The 19,023-nt window shown below is 37.1% G+C and overlaps 1 protein-coding gene across 5 annotated transcripts in view; it reads left to right on the forward strand.

Annotated features, from left to right (window-relative positions):
• Window positions 1-18,583, forward strand: part of LOC137073435 (zeta-sarcoglycan) — a 438,962-nt gene extending 420,379 nt beyond the window's left edge. For all 5 annotated transcript variants that reach the window (XM_067441929.1, XM_067441932.1, XM_067441928.1 and 2 more), the window contains one exon: window positions 16,032-18,583. In XM_067441929.1, the coding sequence (XP_067298030.1) occupies window positions 16,032-16,229 (198 nt within the window). In that variant the 3' untranslated portion in view covers window positions 16,230-18,583. The remainder of the gene's footprint in view (window positions 1-16,031) is intronic.
• Window positions 18,584-19,023: the final 440 nt, after the last annotated feature.

Raw genomic sequence — 19,023 nt, forward strand, 5'->3', positions numbered from 1 at the left:
TTGTTATGGCATGGAAAGTCAAAAACCATGCCCAGGTGATTTGGCTCTTTAATGATGATTATATTAATCATCATGTAGTGGCTGAATCACTAAACTCATTCAGATTCTAATGCTCTGGTTATGGAGGTAATGTGTTAATTGTGTAGCATGCGTAATAAAAGCCATGTGGTTTACATTATAAACTCATGCATCGTTGTGGCAATCAAACAACTTGCAGGACCAAAAAAAAGGTTTAATCTACGGCATTATTTAGACAAACACAGACATCAAGAATCAGTGTTTGCATCTCTACAATGGTGACAAAAAAAAAAAAAAACACAATTCAGAAGCATAATTTATTCATGCCGCAATGCATGCTGGGACTCATTGGAGAGTTTTGATTGGTGGTACCCAGCATGCACTGCAGCATTAAGCTTTTCATTGATTGTCACCATTGTTGAGATTCATACACTGATTCTTGATATCTGTTTGTGTCTAATGATTGCCATAGATTAAACCTTTTGTGCACTATTTTTTTTTACATTCTGCATATTAGATTGCCACAACAGCGCTCATGCTATAGAATCAACTTGCCACTATTATGAGAAAACAAAATTAATAACACATAAACAGAGTCTTAGACTCTGAACAAGACTAGTGATCACTAGATGAGGATTATATAATCATGAACAAAGAGACAAATCATCTGACCATGTGTTTTCTTGACTTTCCATGCTGTAACTAAAGTGCTTTATAAACACAGTTAAAGCAGCCAGAAAACTAATGTTGGAGAGTCAAGGGTCAAGAGCCCAACTAAAGCAAACACTTCTCACCATCATGGTGACTTCAAATAAAACTATTATTTTCAATAAAACATTAACATCCACAGAAATAAAGTCAGTCTGGTTAGTAATGTGTGAAGCTGGTAATGCTGTTTGTGGAGTTGTTTAATCCTCTGCTGAGATCTTCAGAGATTTAATGTCTTCTTTTATCTTCAGTTGATTTCATCTAAAGCTGTGGCTGAAGTCAGTTGTAGTTCTCGTGTTTCTCTTTCCTTCAGTGATTGTGCTCATTATCATCAGGTGTTCATCATTAATGCTCAATCATCTCTTAATTATCTCATTTACTTCAACACTGCTTCAATGGTACTTTAACCCATTAGTGAGCACACACATGAACACTAGGAAGTGTTCATTTAACGTCTGCGATTTTTCTGTGTACTATTACATAAATCTTAACTGTTTAATTTACGTGTAACTGGGATTTATCAGTCACATTCAGTTTATTAATATAATTAAATAAATCTTACCTGTTTCATTTATAAATGATTTACAAATAAGATTTTTATTACTGATTCTTAGATAGTGATTCTTAGTAAGTTGATTAATTTGTTTGTTAAAATTACATAATCCAAATGCATGGAACATTTATATGCAATACAAATACATGTTTAGACATTTTTTAAATGCATAAACGTGTAAAGTGACTTACATTTTTAAGATTAACAAAAAATTGTAATTGTCAACAATATTTGCATGTCAAATTAACAAACTAGTTTTTACAGTATTTTCTCAAAAAACGTACAGGTTTTTAATACCAGTATTTGTAGTTTTATCAAATAAAATGTTATTATAATCACATGTTGTAAATATAACAAAATATTCTGTTTAATAGTTTACAAAATGTCACTGTGATTCAAACAAAAAATATATATGCTTTTGGGTTTTCTATAATTTTCTTTTGGGATTTTACATTGTTTTTCTGTAAATTTCACGGGCATAAGGTTAGATCTATTGCAGTTATTCACCGTATATAGTACGGAAACTTTGTGTTAACCAAATAACAGTTTTTAACTGTAGCATTTTTACAACCTTTGACCGTTAAAATCACGATCATTTTTTACAGTGTATATTCAATCTGTCCAATGGTTGATACAACACAGTTTCCCACCGGTCACAATTGTGACCGATCATAAAACACACTTTTTCACACACTTTTCCATGAAAATTTCAAAAAATTATGATTGATTGTTTCAAAGGGATACTAATGACACATGATTTGGATATTTTTGTGTCTGGGAAAAATTTGGGAATAAATGGGTTAATGTAAATGAATCTGCCAGTTTTCAACTATGGCTCTGACATCTTGGGTCACGAGTATGCACAGTAGTTAGTGCAAAGTTCAGCTGCGATATCAAGGTCCCGGGACACACTCCCGCCTAATCAACAAGTTTTTGTGAAAGAAACAGTTATGGAAATTGGAGATTAAAGAAGAGATTAAAGTTAATGCTCCAGTCAAGTTAAATTTGAAATCTGTTTCTATGTTTGCATTTACTTTAGTAGAGCTAGGGTGGATGTTGATCTCTCTTAAATGAAAAACAAATCTTATCAAAAAGAAATCGTAAAAAAATATATAGATATTTCAAATCCGCGTCTCTCTCTCTCTCTCTCTCTCTCTCTCTCTCTCTCTCTCTCTCTCTCTCTCTCTCTCTCTCTCTCTCTCTCTCTCTCTCTCTCTCTCTCTCTCTCTCTCTCTCTCTCTCTCTCTCTCTCTCTCTCTCTCTCTCTCTCTCTCTCTCTCTCTCTCTCTCTCTCTCTCTCTCTCTGCCCATCTTTATGTACAGGCTTAGTAATTTAGAACAAATGCTCATATCAGCACAATCCCATCCTGTTTGCCCCCATCTCTCCCTGTAATTCTCCAAGGGGAAGAGATGCTGAAAATAGATGCCTTTGTCAATTTAGAGAAGAGAATCAAGTGCATTAGACAGCTGAGACAAGAAATCAAATCAATGTTGTCAGCAGCCGACTCTTAAGAGGGCAATGTTAAAAAGTTTGGGGTGAGAGAATTAAAGGAGAATGGCTGACTGGGTACATGTCCTATTGCCTTTTCTCTTCCTGCTGCCCATTAAGATCAAGTGAAATGAGAAGTGACTGCTGTATGTGCTCTGATAGCTCTCGTGAGAGAGAGGGAGTAGTGACCCTGAATGCTATTTCTTTAGCTGAAGTCATTACAGATTTGTATGGCACAACATGCTTAAAAGAGCATCAACTTGTTTGCATTTCCCAAAAGCGTTGTTAGATAAATATGGTCACAAGTTCTGTCGTTATCAGCATTGTTCATCAAGTTGGTGTTTCCCGAAACCTTAGTTCCAAGGAACATTCACAAAGAGCATCGCATTTGTGTGAGCTAACCTTTGGTAAGAAGCATAGTTTCTTGTTTGCGGGTTTAATAAATACTTTTCTTGAACAAAATAAGCAAGTTGACATTCAGTACAATATAGATTTTTATACATTGCCAGTTACATCTTTCAGTTTGTCAAGTTTTAAAGCACTGTCTTTTAAGAGCATGTGCTCATGAAAAAGAATGAATCTGGAAATAAAGGAAAATAGTCCACAGATGCCATGTCTGTAATTTATTTTAAAAATATCTACCATTAATTTGATCTCAATCTAATGAATTTACCTGCGTGACATCCTTAGCCAATATGGTTAAACAACAAATTTGCGACAATATGGTTCCGTGACTAGCTTGATTACTTCAAGTAATCAACAATAGTTATTGTACTATGGTAGTTAAGCAGTGAGATACCTCGCTGTACGGGAAATGCATCCCTGGTTTAGGCTAATCTATATAACTGGTTTTGGACACTTCTTTGGCACTTTTACACCTTTGTACACCTTTTACACCTTTGTACACCTTTTACACCTTGCTTTGTGGCTTGGAGAGCAGCTAATCTAGCTTAAAGTGGAAATGAAACAGTCAGTCAAGTTTACATTATTATATAGTATACACAACAAACACGATTAATGTAATAATTTTAAAGAAAAAAAAGATGTTTTATAATCCATACACAACAAAAATGACAGAGGTGAGAAAGCAGCAGTTAAGAAAGCATCTGATCATAGCTGATGTTTGCACCAGTGCTGCAATTCACCGCCATCATGTTGACAGATAAAATTATTTAAAAAAATATGCTTTTATCATATAATTATAGAATATGGTTAAGACTATATACTGTATAGGCCTGGCTGTGCAAGACTATAGTTTGAATTAATCCCTTTTCTTAGCATGACATATTGATCTTACAGCACATAATGGCTCTTTTGGCATTATCCTGAAAATTGTATAATCATTCTTTTTATGTGTCATAGAAAAAAAAATATTTGGAAAAAAAGTTACCTGGTTGCCTTAAAATTGTGAGTTAATTGAAATTAAAATTTTGAGTTAATACAATGAACATTTCTTGAGATTCGACAACCTTTATTAAAATATTATTAAAATATTTTTTTGTTTTATTGTTTGAAGATTGTGTGTGTTTTATTTCTGATGATGCAGTGAAACATGCCAAATAGTGCTATTTTCATGATTTATCAATTTTTTTATGTGGTTCAGATACAAAAATATTTTGAGTTTCTATTTATTAAACACATTTCCTTCATTGTATCAACTCAGATTTTTAATTTCAATAAACTCAATTTTAAGGCAACCAGGTTACTTACTTTTTTAAGTTAAACCAACAAAAACCAACATTTTTTTTTTTTTCAGTCCAGAGGAAATTCTCTCAAGAACATCCCATTCTTTTCACGCCCCTATTTTGATAGCGCGGCCCCACACATACGTAACCCAGAGGCATCAACGGCTATGGCAGACAGCAGGTTGAATATTCAATGAAAAAGTCATCCCTTCTATCACAAAAACACAAACCGTTCTTGTGAACAACTCGATAGTACATGAGCAAGACAGTCCAGCTTACGACATATTACAATTATGACAAGATTAGAGTCATAGCGATCACAAAATCACACACTGTTCTCATTAACAACTCTATAGCACGAGCCGACAGTCCAACTAACAACATATTACAATTATGACAAGATTAGAGATAGCGATCAAACTGTTCTCATGAACAACTCTATAGAACACAAGCACGACAGTCCAGCTAACGACATATTACAATTATGACTGGATAAGGGTTATATAGATCATGAAAAGAGTAAACAAACATATATTAGGAGTATAGTATTTTACTTGTCGGAGACATTGTGTGAGCTGATGCTTGAAGCACACAGTGAGGAAATTTAGATGCTCCATACGGTGTGGAAATGAACGGGTCTTTATCATCGCTGAAGTGAGCCACAATACGATCGCAAATGGACTAACAAGTGAACATGACACACGACATAGTCAAGCAGCATATATTAGGCTAGTTCTCAGCTAATGTCCGTCATGTGTTACTCGTGTGTTTTGAATAATGATGTGCACAGAGCGAGAGCGAGCGCTCTTCTCACCATCAATAGTAGACACGCCCCTTACCTGCTGATTGGCTACAAGTTTGTTATTCCAGTTGGCCCGTGTCCTTTTTCTAAAATGGTTTTGAAATAACACTTATCCCACCTTTAAGACAGTTCTGCTTGGTTTTTTTGATGAGTAAAAAGTTCAAAAGTACAGCATTTACATAGCCTAGAAATCTAGACGCACCCTAGCGGCAGCAAATTTAATTTGCCCGCAAGTGTGGTCTAGCAACTCTCAATTCCTATCTGAGCTGTATTCCTCAGAATCTGGACGGCCCAATCACATCGTGTATAGAGTCGGTGGGCGGGGCCATAATGACGACGGCCGAGTTGCGTTTGCGTGCTTCTAGTAACACAGAAACTGGCGAACGGCGGCGGTCTTTCGAATCAGCTCTGCCCGCACCTCTGGAAGACTTGGAGTTAAGCTTTTCTCTGAGAAAAGAACAAAGAGTGGCACTGAAGTCATTCTTAAAAAGGGAAGATGTGTTCGGAGTTTAGCCGACCGGATACGGTGAATGTTTAATCAGTCAGCGAGCTCCCCTTCACCGTCGTTGCTCCGGTTGGTGTAGCGCTATCCTATCGCGAGCAGAGGGAGTTTGAAAGACAACCGTTTATCCCGCCCCTCAGATTGAGCCCTGTCTATGGTGAGTTTCCAGACCAAACATCTTGATGTGGGTCTGGCTTGTCAGGCTAGCATTTACACTGATCAAGCACTGAAGTTAAAAACACTAATATCTCTTCTTAAAGGCACCTGTTAGTGGATAGGATATATTAGGCAGCAAGTAAACATTTTGTCTTCAGAGTTACACGTAGAAAAGCAGGTGTTAGAAGCAGGAAAAATTGGCCAGTATAAGGATTTACAAGGAGTTTGATGATGGGCAAACTTTAATGTCTTGACAACAGGGTTTTAGAGCATCTCCAAAACTGCAGGATTTGTGGGGTGTTTCTGGTCTGCAGTGGTCAGTATCTATCAAAACTGGTCCAATGAAGGAACACTGTTGAATGGGCGACATGGTCATGGGCGGCCATGGTTTATTGAGCAGGTTGTCAAGTTGGTTATGTTGACAGAAGTTAGCCTATTTTCAGGTGCTTGCGCCTGTTGTACCCATGGTATGGCAGTAAAGTTCCTAGATGTTTAGTGTCTTACTCTAAGCGTATCGTGGATGTCTAGATATAAAACAGTGCTATGTAAAGGTCCTCGTGATGATCCCAGCACAGCCCTCATCTAGATCAGTTTTTATTATACACCATCATCATCATCAAGCATGAAATTAAGTACTTATTTTCCTTGTTGTGCTTGTGTTATATGGCAGCTGTGGAGCCTATTAAATCCCCCATTCTCTCCACCTGAACACTCCCTCTCACTTCAGCCAGCCAATGAGGCGGTGGATATAGATACATATGCTGTCGGCAAGCCGAGGAGACAGGGGAGCTGAAGCAGGCATATGTACGCTAATGTTTCATTTGTTTGTGCAAAGCTCCAATATGGTGTCCATTTGAGACCAGCCCTTAAACCAATGCATCTTAATAAAGCCACTAGGGTGTGTGATGGGGACAAAGTAACGAGAGAAACGCTCCTAAACTAGCCCTGCCACCGAAGCAGACTCATCTATCAGCAGACAAATCTATCAGAAGCCCTGTAGTGCAACAGAGAGGGGGGAGACCCTAAGAGGTTAATAATCCAAAAGCCAGATTACTGCCAGTGGTTTGTTTTGCCCATGGGTTGTTTCTGCGTGATGGCGGTGAGGTTTTATTTTCTATTATTCTGGAGTATGGAGTCCCATGGCACTTCTCGCTGCCATGCTTAGCGGCACTTTTTTATAGTGGGGCTCTATTTCACTTTTGGAGTGTTTTTATTTGTGCCAACTCCATTCGGGCTTATCCGTCTGACATTGCTCTTATCTCTTAATTATTTTGTCAGTTGAATCAGATTTTTGTGTTAGCCAGGTTGTTCATAAATAATACTAATAATAAAACAAATATCATATTATGCCATTCTTCTAACCAGAACATTGGCTGTAGGTATCATGAGGCAGTACCATTATGTGTGTGTTTTTTTTTTTTTTAAGTATTAGAGGGTAACCCTTATGAAAGGAAAATATATTTACCAATATATTACTTGAAATATATTTTAATATATTGTAAATATATGGAATAATATATTGATGGTATTATAAAATACATTATATATTCATGTAATATATTGCAAAATATACAAATGATTGCCGCTTTCAATATATTGCAATATATTGAAAAATATAAATATTAATTCCCATATATGTGAATATATTGCCTAATGTATTGCATGAAATTTTCCAATATACTGCAATATATTTTTGTTTCGTAAGGGAAAGCAATTCTGTGCAACACTTAACATGTATTCTGTGGCATTAGACTTTAAACCCTCCTTGTTTGACACTATTTTTTCTTTTTTTTCTAAGAACCAAACCATATACCACACAAGTATGCAAATGAAAATATACACCATTTTTTAAAATATGTTAGAATGCAATTCATAATGCAACAAAGTTCACATTGCATACTGAGTGTGGCCACACGAGGCGCTATAGCAGACATTAGACATTAAGCCTAAAAAGGTAAAAATACACTCATTCTGCTAAAAATCAAAAACAATCTCTTCAAACATGCTGATTCAAATTTCCCCTACAATGAGGTCATCATAGGGCGAATCCCCGCCATTTTTGTATCCTTGCTGTAGAAGCTGGAGTTGTACAATGTCTGCGCCAAAAAAAAGGCATTACAGGTGTTATGTTTTGCGATGTTTCATCTGAGTGGCTTAGGACAGCATGGTTAAATTACATTTTCAAAGAAAATGTCCTAAAGAAAATCGCTAGTCTAATATGTTTGCTTCCGGACTGCTTCACAGGCGAGGATCTTTTCAATGCTAGATTTTCAAAAAGGTTGATTGGGTCAATACCAACTATTTGTGCGCAAACTTATGATTCAGACAAAGTATCACACTTCACATGTTGTGAGTCCATCCAAATTGCCTTTCTGAAAGAGGTTGTTGGTAGCCTGACAAGCCAGACCCACATCAAGATGTTTGGTCTGGAAACTCACCATTGACAGGGCTCAATCCGAGGGGTGGGATAAACAGTTGTCTTTCAAACTCCCTGTGCACGCCGTGCACACATGCACAGCTAGTTGAAAGATTAAACTTTCTCCGTATCCGGTCGGCAAAACACATCTTCCCTTCTTAAGAATGACTTCAGTGCCGTTCTTTGTTCTTCTCTCAGAGAAAAGCTTAACTCCAAGTCTTCCAGAGTCGCGGTCAAAGCTGATTCGAAAGACCGCCGTTCGCCAGCTCCTGTGTTGACTAGAAGCACGCAAGCGCAACTCGGCGTCATTATGTTAAGCCCCGCCCACCGACTCTATACACGATGTGATTGGCCCGACCAGAGTTTGGCGTTTACAGCTCAGAAGTGTATTGATAATTGCTAGACGACACTCACGGCAGATTAGATTTGCTGCCGCTAGGGTGCATCTAGATTTCTAGGCTAGCTTGTTTGTACTCTGTACAGCTAATGTTGATAAAGCTACCATTGTCTATGCTTGCTTTCCCTGATGCTGCCTTCATATGCTATCAGAATTATCATAAATACGAGTTTCCTAGATTAAATATTGAATGTGAACTCCCTTTGAAGTCATGCATTTGAATGTGACGAGATTTTTGATTGCACGTGAAGGCACTAGGAGACCAGAGCTATGTCCTTATATTTATCCCGCCATTCTTACTATCTGCATAATTCCTAAACGCATGTATTATCTACAGTATAGACAGATGACTGAATTCTGCCTTTTTTTGTGCGTGAGATTGTCCTGTTTTGTTGTTGCTGTCGTCACTTTGAATTGCCATTGGGTATAAAATGTGCTTTACAAAATAAACTTGCCTTAACTTGCTTTGCCCTGCCTATCAGGATCAACTCTTGAAGCTCCACCCTTTTCTTCAAAGTGGGCAGGGAGCACCAGCTCACCCCCAAAATGCCAATTTCAACTTGCTTTATAAATATGATCTCTGGAGTATTTGAGCTAAAACGTCACACGCATGTCTATGGACATCAGAGACTTGTTTTATATCATTTAAAAAGGGTTGTAATAGGTCCTCTTTAAACTGTCTTTTTGTAGTCAGTTGTCCTACTTGCAATGTTTAGCTCTTTTTGAGGATGCCTAATAGTTTGTTAATCTTTTGAAAAGTGCATAGTTAGATACCTGAAAAATAGCACATCTGCTTTAATTGAACACATATTTCCAGGTTACTCTACACTGTAAAAAAATATTTAGAAAAAAATTACCTGGCTGCCTTAATTTTGAGTTCATTGAAATTAAAATTTTGATTTAATACAATGAACATTTTTTGAGATTTGACAACCATTATTAAAATATTATTAAAAGATTTTGTAATATTGGGTAATTGTGTGTGTTTTATCTGTGATGACGCAGCCAAATTGTGTTATTTTCATGACTTATCACATTTTATATGTGGTTCAGATACAATAATATTTTGAGTTTCTATTTATTAAACAAATTTCCTTCATTGTATCAACTCAAATTTTTAATTTCAATAAACTCAAAATGTTAAGGTAACCAGGTTACTTACTTTTTTAAGTTAAAGCAACAAAAACCAGCATTTTAGTATATCACCCACTTGAGTATTGAGCTTTGTTCCCACCAAAATATTAATTTAACAGCGTTTAAAATGTTTGTCCATAATATTTAGAACACATTTAGAATTCATTGACTTTTCGGACAAAGAACAGAAATGTTTTAAAGGTCCCATTTTTCATGTGTTTTTGAAGCTTTGATTATGTTTACAGTGTGCAATGTAACATGAGTTCATGTTTCGCATGTAAAAAAAACAGTATTTTTCACACAATTTACTTATCTGTACCGCTGTTTTCTCTGTCCTAAAAACAGCCTGATGATTTCTTTGATCTATGAAGTCCCTCCTTTAGAAATACGTAACGAGTTCTGATTGGGCCAGCGCTTCCCGTGTTGTGATTGGACAGCAGCTTAGCACACTTTGCCCGGAAAGGTCCCGTACCATAACGGGGAGATGCACACGCTCAATGTGCGCTCTTCTCCACGTGGGAGAGCAACAAGACCACGCCCCCTTTTTTGTGTGTTCTTGTGGGCGGAGGGTTAGTCAACAAACGGTTCTAGTGACGTCATTCCTGAAGGGAGTGTAGTCCAAACCGGCCGTTCGCTGTAGGCTTTGAAATGGAACTTCTGTTAAATAAAATATCTCGCTTGCCATTGAACTTTGAGCTTTATAATTTTACAGGTATTATTTATGCTCTAACAGCAACATTATACACTAACTAAAGTTTGAAAGATGGAATCGCGACGAACAGGACATTTAAAAATTATCTTCTGTGCTCCACAGATCATCATACAGGTTTGGAACAATGTTGGGCATAGTACATTTTGATAGAATTTTCATTTTGGTTTATCCCTTTACACAATTTACACACACACCCAAATAAACTAAATATGAATGTAAAAAATAAGAGAAAATACTAACAGCTGTATTGGCATTTGCATGATACTTAACTCTTTTAGAATAATGGGAAAGACAAGTATGCAGCCCCAGGTCTATGGGGCGCCGCTCAAACCATCGATTTATTAGTAAGTCCAGAAGTAAATGATACGTGCAGCAACTGCATACTAGAATTGTTTGATTGTCACGGTCGTAGAGAAAAGAACAAAAGAGAACGAGATTGGAGATCTCCGCAATCTGTCTGTGTTTTATTGCATGCGACTCTACTCATCTCCAGAGGGTAATGGTGTATGCGATACACACGAATGACCTCATGAAGTCTGATGGGTCACCTGTATGTGTTTCTATCCCCCGCCCTTCATTTACCTCTTCACATAAGCTGCATTTCCGAAAACCATCCCATCCTCCCCACCTTTAGCTCTTTTTTCCACCTGTTAATTTTCATTTGCTGCTTCCCCTCATCCAGCTGTGACATGGGAGAAATCAAGCATGAAAAAATGTTTGGACCGACTATAATTGGCCTTCTCTACACATATAAACATGCAAGTGTACACACACACACATTCCCCGGTAGTGTTTCCAGAACGGGAAGAGGTTTGTAAACAATGCACCAACTGTTTTTATCCCATGGTTGACTGACAGTAATTCATACAGACACTTTCATTTGGGGAGGGTGCCATCTTTAATCCCTTCATAAGATGACCTAAATGACTTCCGTTTAGACTTCTTTCCCTTGTCTCTTTCTCTCTTTTGTTCCCTCTGCTTGGCCCCCTGTCCCTGTCTCTCATCGTGTCTCTCAGTAGGGGTCATGATAGCTGTCAGCGGGCGGTATCATTAGCCATGCCACATCTCAGAAAATTCCGGAATTCCGTCTCTTGGCAGAAAAACGGGAGCGTGTTTAAAATGGAATTGGATTTGAGGGTCTGTTTTGGGCCAAGGCGGCACTCACCGGTATTAGGTGACACAATGCATGAGGACATGTCGGCTAACCGAATGCCAAAATAGAATTTTAGTAATTTGGCAATGAAGGGGATAAAGTGATAAAAGCATTTAGAGGACAAATGCAAATTCCTTAAAGAGAACAGAGCAAGAAGGACATGTAGAGCAGGGTACTAAGCTCAGGTGGAATGTTTAATTAGATAAATAAATAATTGATCGATTGATATAACTAATCGATGATGGCATTTTTTTTATTACTATTTACATTTGCATTTATGTTTATTGTTTTTTATGTATGTTTTATTTTTGTGGGTAGTAGTATTGTAATTAATCACAGATGTACAGTAGGTTAAAAAAACATAGTATTTGAGCACTTTTGGACACAATTAAAATGTATTATTTTCCATTGCATAAATAACAAGTAGCACCTGCAAAAGCAAATTTTAGATTTTGCCCTAAAATGTACTGAAGAAGCTTAATCTTTGACAGAAAAAGTGACGATTGATTAGCACTTTTGACTGCATCGCCATCTGTTTAATTTAAATTTTGATTTTAAATAATAATAATAATAATTCTGGTGCATCACTAGTATGATGTAAGTCCACAAGGTATCCAAGTAGATTAACCAAAGTTATTTATAATATACTTTAAAAGGACAGTACAAAAAAACATGGTTCTAGTCAAAAACTGCATTGCATATATTGTAGCATAAGCTACTTTGCATCTTGGGTTGCTAGAAAGGCTTTTCTAGATGAAAAAAAAAAAAAAAATCAAAGTTGAAAAAGTAAAAGCTGCTTATTATAAAACGTTCAGCTAATAAATAACATACAAAAATACATAGCCTACCTTAATGGCCTTACTTGTGTATTTTAAAGGGGTACTTCAGCGCTGGGAAGATGAATCTGTATTTAAACTGGGTCATCAATGCAGTAGAAATGTGAAATTATTTTTGAATTTGGTGTCTTCTAGACTGAGAAAATGTATTTTTGTCTCATGGGGATGAAAGACTACAATTCCCAGAATGCTTCGCTGCCCTGTGCCATTCCCAACGCCACCAACTTGATTACAGTGACTGAGTTAGAGAAGACACTAACTGAACATGTCTGTTCAATATAATGAGTGAGTCACCGCGCGAGTATCACAGCACTGAGCACTAACTGCACGAGTTATGAGAGCTGAGGTAATCGCGGCTACACTCGCGGCATACATTTACAACGCGAGTTCAGTCTGGCGCGTTTCAGTTCATCCCTTTACAAGCTTAACTTTCATAGAAATTAATTTGAGAAGTTAAAAGACTTACATTGCACACCATAGCTCCGTTTAAATGAGTGCCTGTAGCTGCCAGCTAAGAGTTATCTCCCATCCCCCATGCGCGGATTCAAAACATGCGAAAATGGCTCCCTCTGCTGGCTGTAGTCTTTAGCCTTTGGGCAAACATTCCTCCTATGATGCAAAAATCGTCAATTTGCATCATAGGAGGAATTTTTCCAGAAATAAAATGCATAAATCTCTTGTCTCAGGGAGATATGAGGGGGGAAAGCACAATAATTTGAATATACTCCAGGATTTCCACTGATACAAAGCCATATGCTAATCGCTGAAGTAACCCTTTAAGGATGCTGCCCATCATGAATATAAAACAACACCTAAAAATGTAACTCATATATTTTCTCTATTTCTCCATTATGAACGCTAATTTTTCCTTTTTTTTTTTTTTTGCTTTCTATTAGAAACGCATATAAAAAACTCATTTCCTAACATTTAAAGTAAGATAATTTGATATAGTTAACTACACAATTATTTTATCTAAATTATGCACGTTTAATTTTAGTAAACATTCAGTAGAGTGGTTTACACCATATTTAAGGTGAGCAGTGTGAGAGAGCAGTGTGTAAAAATTGGATACAAAATCATTGTTTATGAGAAACAAAATGGGCTTAAATCAAGGCTCAATCTTAGGACCGTTGCTTTTTAGTTAGTTTATGAATTATAAGCCATGTTGTTGTCCAGATGCTGAAGGGCAGCTTTATGCTGATGATACAGTATTTTAAACATATGCTAAGTCATCTGCGATTTTAAATGAACAAACGGAAATTATATCTATATGGCTCTAGGAAAATGCATTTTTTTAGGTCAATGAACACTGCTCCCTTCACATGACATAACTCACAAAATTTAGATTTTTTTTAATAAAAAAGTTTATAACTCACAATTTCGATTTTTTTTTCTCTCAGAATTGTGAGATTTAAACCTGCAGTTGTGAGGAAAAAGGTCAGAATTTTTTTGTTTTTTTTGTTTTGTTTTGCAGAATCAAGCTTCCTTGATTGCTGCCCTTCATTGGGGAAAATGATGGGAATAAAAGTGAATACAAATAAAGGCAAGAATCATGAGGAGATGATGTATCTCATATCATTCTAGAAATTTCCAATACTCTATGGAACAGAGAGTCACTGTTAGATGCTTGTCAACAGCTTGAGGGTAATTGGAGATGTGAAAGTGCAATGTTCTGCATCACTCAAGTGGGGTTTAACAAGGCTCAGGTTTAACCTGTAAACACTCTATACACTCTCACTCTATAGACTGCGAACGTATATTTGAAGTATTCTGTAATCCTCAGGGAGTATGACTGGATTTTATGTCGACCTTGGCCTTAAATTTCAATTAAAGTTTATTTCCTTTTTATATATTTTCCTCACTTTTTACCCATAAATCCCATTACCTCTTTTTGCCCACACGTTTTTTGTTTTGTTTTGTTTTGTTTTGTTTTTTGTATCATGGACTAAGGCTTTTTCCTTTACATTGCACCTTTATTGAAATGCATCGTCATACAAAAAGCCTTGAACCCACTGCACTTATAGAAGAATAAACGTACAAAGGTTCTTTAAATCCCCTACGTTATATTTAATGCTGGTTGTAGGATAGTAAACACATTACAGCATTAAACTTGCATTCAAGAGATGTGTCAAGTACGGAAGTTCACGTAGGGACATGTACAATTCACTCTGAGGTCTGTGCGTGTATAAAAACGTTGATTGTATAAATAAAAAATCTAATTCACATTTGATAAGTGTTATATTGAAGTTTGCAGGGCGCTTGGAAAGAGCAAAATGAAAAACTGACGCAGCAAAAGGCGAGGGAGACAAACAATGAGAGACAAAGTAAGAGGCAGATAGGGAAAGTGGCTGTGCGCTATGTCCTGCTGACAGCAAAGCATCATGGGGGCTTGTTTGTGCAAATGTTTATAGAGATATGCCCTGTCAACACCTCAGATACCATTACTTACAGTAATTAGTTCTTTCTTGTTGGTGTCTTCTCTCTCTCTCCCTGCTTTGTTTTTGTCACACACCCACGGCGTATGAGTTATGGTAAAGATTATTTGGCCTTTCCTAGCTGTCAGAGCCAACAGACTTTTTAGAACTGATAAATACAGGAATCAACATATTTATAAATCAAAGGGCAAAAAGACTTTTAATGAAATGTAGTTCATGTCCCTGGTGATGTTCTTGCTCCTTGTCCATATCTGCAAATTAAATGTGTGTCCTTTAGGATGAATTAAAGCTCCCAGATTGTAGAATGGTCAGAATTTTTTATATAATTTACCACCTTGGGTGTTTCTTCAAGTTTGGGCACTTTTATGTTCATGGTTTGCTTTTAATGAAAAGTAGCACATTGTCTTCTATATACATATCTTTGTTTGTTTGTTTACTTTCCATAACATTTGTGTCATTGGTTACCAAAGAGGCTAAGATAAAAATAAGTGATGTGATATACAAACAAAATCAATGTAAATAATTATTAAGCATAATGTTGTTACATTGTGTTATTTCTAACTAATCACTCCAGTCATGCAGCAGCTATTCTGCTACTCAGTCTGGCTGAGGGCGTGTGTGTTCCGGTGAGAATGTGACTTCAATGCATACCTTCCGCAGTTCTATGAATATGCAAATGAGCCCCGCCTCCACTCACTCGTACCAGTTCAGAGATCCACTCGTTGACAATCATGCACCAATGGGATTGGTTACACGATAGTTTGTGGCGTCAGTGTTTTTGATATTCTCTTTGGTTCACTGAAGAAAATATTAAGCAATGGTGTTGACTTATACATTTTTACATGGTTTGTCTGAAAGCATATTTAAATCACCACATAGACATACAAACAACATTAAAATCTTGATGTTCACCAAAGGGGGTCATTAAATTATCTCAAGATTTATCTCAAGTCTTTGATTATAATGTCTGTTTTTTTTTTTGTTTTTTTTGTTTTTTCTGCTCTTCTCTTCTCTCCTCAACTCTCCTCTTCTCAGATCTTTCTAAACGCAAACTCAATCCGTCTTGGAAATCTTCCACACGGGAGCGTGGACCCATTGCTTGGTCCAGGGACCACATACCCCAAACAGACTGTGTACGAGGTGTGTGTATGTCCCAGCGGCAAGCTCTATCTGTCTCCTGCAGAGAGCTCCTCCACCTGCCAAACCACCAATAGTGTGTGTCTCTGGAGCTGAGAAAGGTGGGTGGGCCATGGACCACCCAGCACCAGAAAGGCCTTCCTTCACCTTCCCTCTCTTGCTCCTCTCCTTCCTCCTCTGGTTCCTCTGTGCTCTTCTCCTACTTAAGATTTTTCTGTAATGCCTTTCTTTTATCCACACCATCTGTCTGTCCATCTGGCCTTGCATTTGTCTGTCTGTCTATATACCTGTCGGTGTGTCTGTCTGTCTGTCTGTGTGTCTGTCTGTCTGTGTGTCTGTCTGTCTGTCATCAAAGTATCTTTTTCACACTGACTGTATATCGCTCTTTCACTTTATTTATTTTTTTACCTTTTTCTCCTTCATTTTCCTCTTGTCTATTCTCTTCCTTGTTCTTCCTCTTTGTCCTCCCAAGCAGAAATCAGGAATCATTTGTTGTATCTTGGCTCGGTTGAAGCCACATCTTCCCAATCTGTAAATGGAGCAGAAACTCTCTTGTTTTTTTGGAGGTTTTTTTGTGTGTGTGTTTTATTCCTCTTATTTTTGTATGAGCGTCTGACTCAGTGGAGGACTGTGAATGTGTGCCCGGGACGCTGGACTGCACTCATGAATGAGCACACACACGGCGACCCGCAATCGAGCGCGTGTTTTTCTAAAGAAGATACTAAGGTGCCTTTGCTACTGTTAGTAAAGCACATCGCCTGCTACTGTCCCTCCACGTGCAGTAAGACTAACCTCCGCTAGGAAAACTGACCGAAATGAACCCTCTCCTCTCTTTTAGTTCATTGGTCAAAAAGATAATACCATAAACTGAAAGAAAACAAAACCATTTTTTTTTTCTCTTGGATGTTTCTTTTTTGGAAAAAAGCACAAGATTATGCCATGTATATAACAACATTAATAAATAATAATAAAAAGAGAACATTTATTTTAAGAATTTTGTATTTAAGAATGCTTGATGATGTTTCTTTTTTATTGTTTTGTTCTCATTGACATGTTTACATGTACTATGGTGAGTCAAATGTTAAAAAAAAATGTTTATTTGTTTGTTTTATTTATTTTATTTTTTTATCTTTTCTGTTATGAATCAAATTAAACTTTTGGATTGTGTTTAGGTCCTAACTAAAATTGATCCTGCCAGTCAAAAAGAGGTGCCGTAATATTTTTTTCTTCCACATGATGTAGTGCAAAATATCAATATTGCAAGTTTATTATTAATCATCATTGTTACATTATTTACTGTTTTCAGTTATTCAGAGCATGGACCACTGCACTTGAGTAAATTAAAATATGATTTAGAGGCTCAATTCTGCAAAAAGATCTCACAGTGAAAGTAAACTGCCAATATGGAATAACCCTTCATAGTGTCATGTATGGAAAAGTGTATACAGTTGTGAGAAAACCCATTTGGGATTATACGCATTTATGCAAGAATAGCTCCTAAAGTATAATTTCATAGTAATAAATTACATGATAATCAAAGACAGTTCTGATTCATAAGCCACATGCACAAATTTAGAAGCCATTCATGTAAAAATCTAATTCCAAAGAGGTTAACAAACTTGTATAGCAGTAATCCAATAACACGTGTGTTTATGGCTGTCATCAATCCCATTATGACACATGAAACATTACCGTTTCAGAATTTAGACAGCAGGTTTCTTCAGTTGCGAGAGACATGAAAAGTATGTTTGGCAATAGGAGATGAACGATGAAAAATAAAGTGAGTCTGTAATAACTGAAGCATTACCTTAAATTTAAAAGCTTTACTTTATTTTTCGGATGATCAAAATGTACGGTGGCCCAGTAGTGCACAACACAATGAAATTTTAAAAGCATGGATAAGTTCACAACACAACGAAAAAGCCACAAAACAATGAAAAAGCCACAACATGACGGAAAAGCCACAACACAACGGAAATGCTCCCGACCACTACTGTAAAGTTCCAGATGCTTCCAGATAATTTTTTTTGTATCACCTCCGGTGAGATTCTGAGTGAGCTGAGGGGATACTAAAATGTGACGTGAATCATCACTATTCACTATGTCAACATTGCACACGCCAGACGGAGTATCCTGAATAACCCCGTTATTTTTAAATAGTTTGGCCAGAGATTGAAACAACGTTTGTCTTCTTGCTGTGAGAAACAGCCACATCCTGAGGATCAAAAACAACATACACTCGATTTCCTCCTGTGTGTGTGGGGGGTTGCGTGTAAGATTACGTAACGGCAGTTTCCTGCGGCGGCGCTACGACGGCAAGGTAGTGGAGTTACTATCTGCAATGGAAAATGGAGCAAAGAGCGAGCCGAGCCAAGCTGAGCTGGTATTGGAAATGGAAAAGTGCCATTGGTTTCCATTGCCATTATTCTTTAGATTCGCCAGTCTTGCAAAGATATAAACCAGGGGTCCCCAATCTCGGTCCTGGGGGGCCACTGTCCTAAAGAATTTAGCTCCAAACCCAATCAAACACACCTGAATCAGATAATCAATGTCTTACTAGGGCCTATAAAGGCATTGATTAGCTGTTTCAGGTGTGTTTGATTGGGGTTGGAGCTAAACTCTGCAGGACAGTGGCCCTCCAGGACCGAGTTTGGGGACCACTGATATAAACACTATGATCCGTTTTAAGTGTGTAACCATTGTACATTGACATGAAATATCAATTCAAAATCACCTACATGGATTATAGCTGCATATTTCGTGAACGCTTTCGCTATCACGGGTGCCTAAGGGAACGTCAGCCAATTTCAATCAGTGCTTGAAACACAATTCGGATGAATTAAAATTACCTTCTTTTTTAATAAATGTTCAAATTCTAATGTTGTGCATT

The sequence above is a fragment of the Pseudorasbora parva genome, chromosome 4 (genome assembly GCF_024679245.1).
Source record: "Pseudorasbora parva isolate DD20220531a chromosome 4, ASM2467924v1, whole genome shotgun sequence".
In the NCBI taxonomy this organism is placed as follows: domain Eukaryota; kingdom Metazoa; phylum Chordata; class Actinopteri; order Cypriniformes; family Gobionidae; genus Pseudorasbora; species Pseudorasbora parva.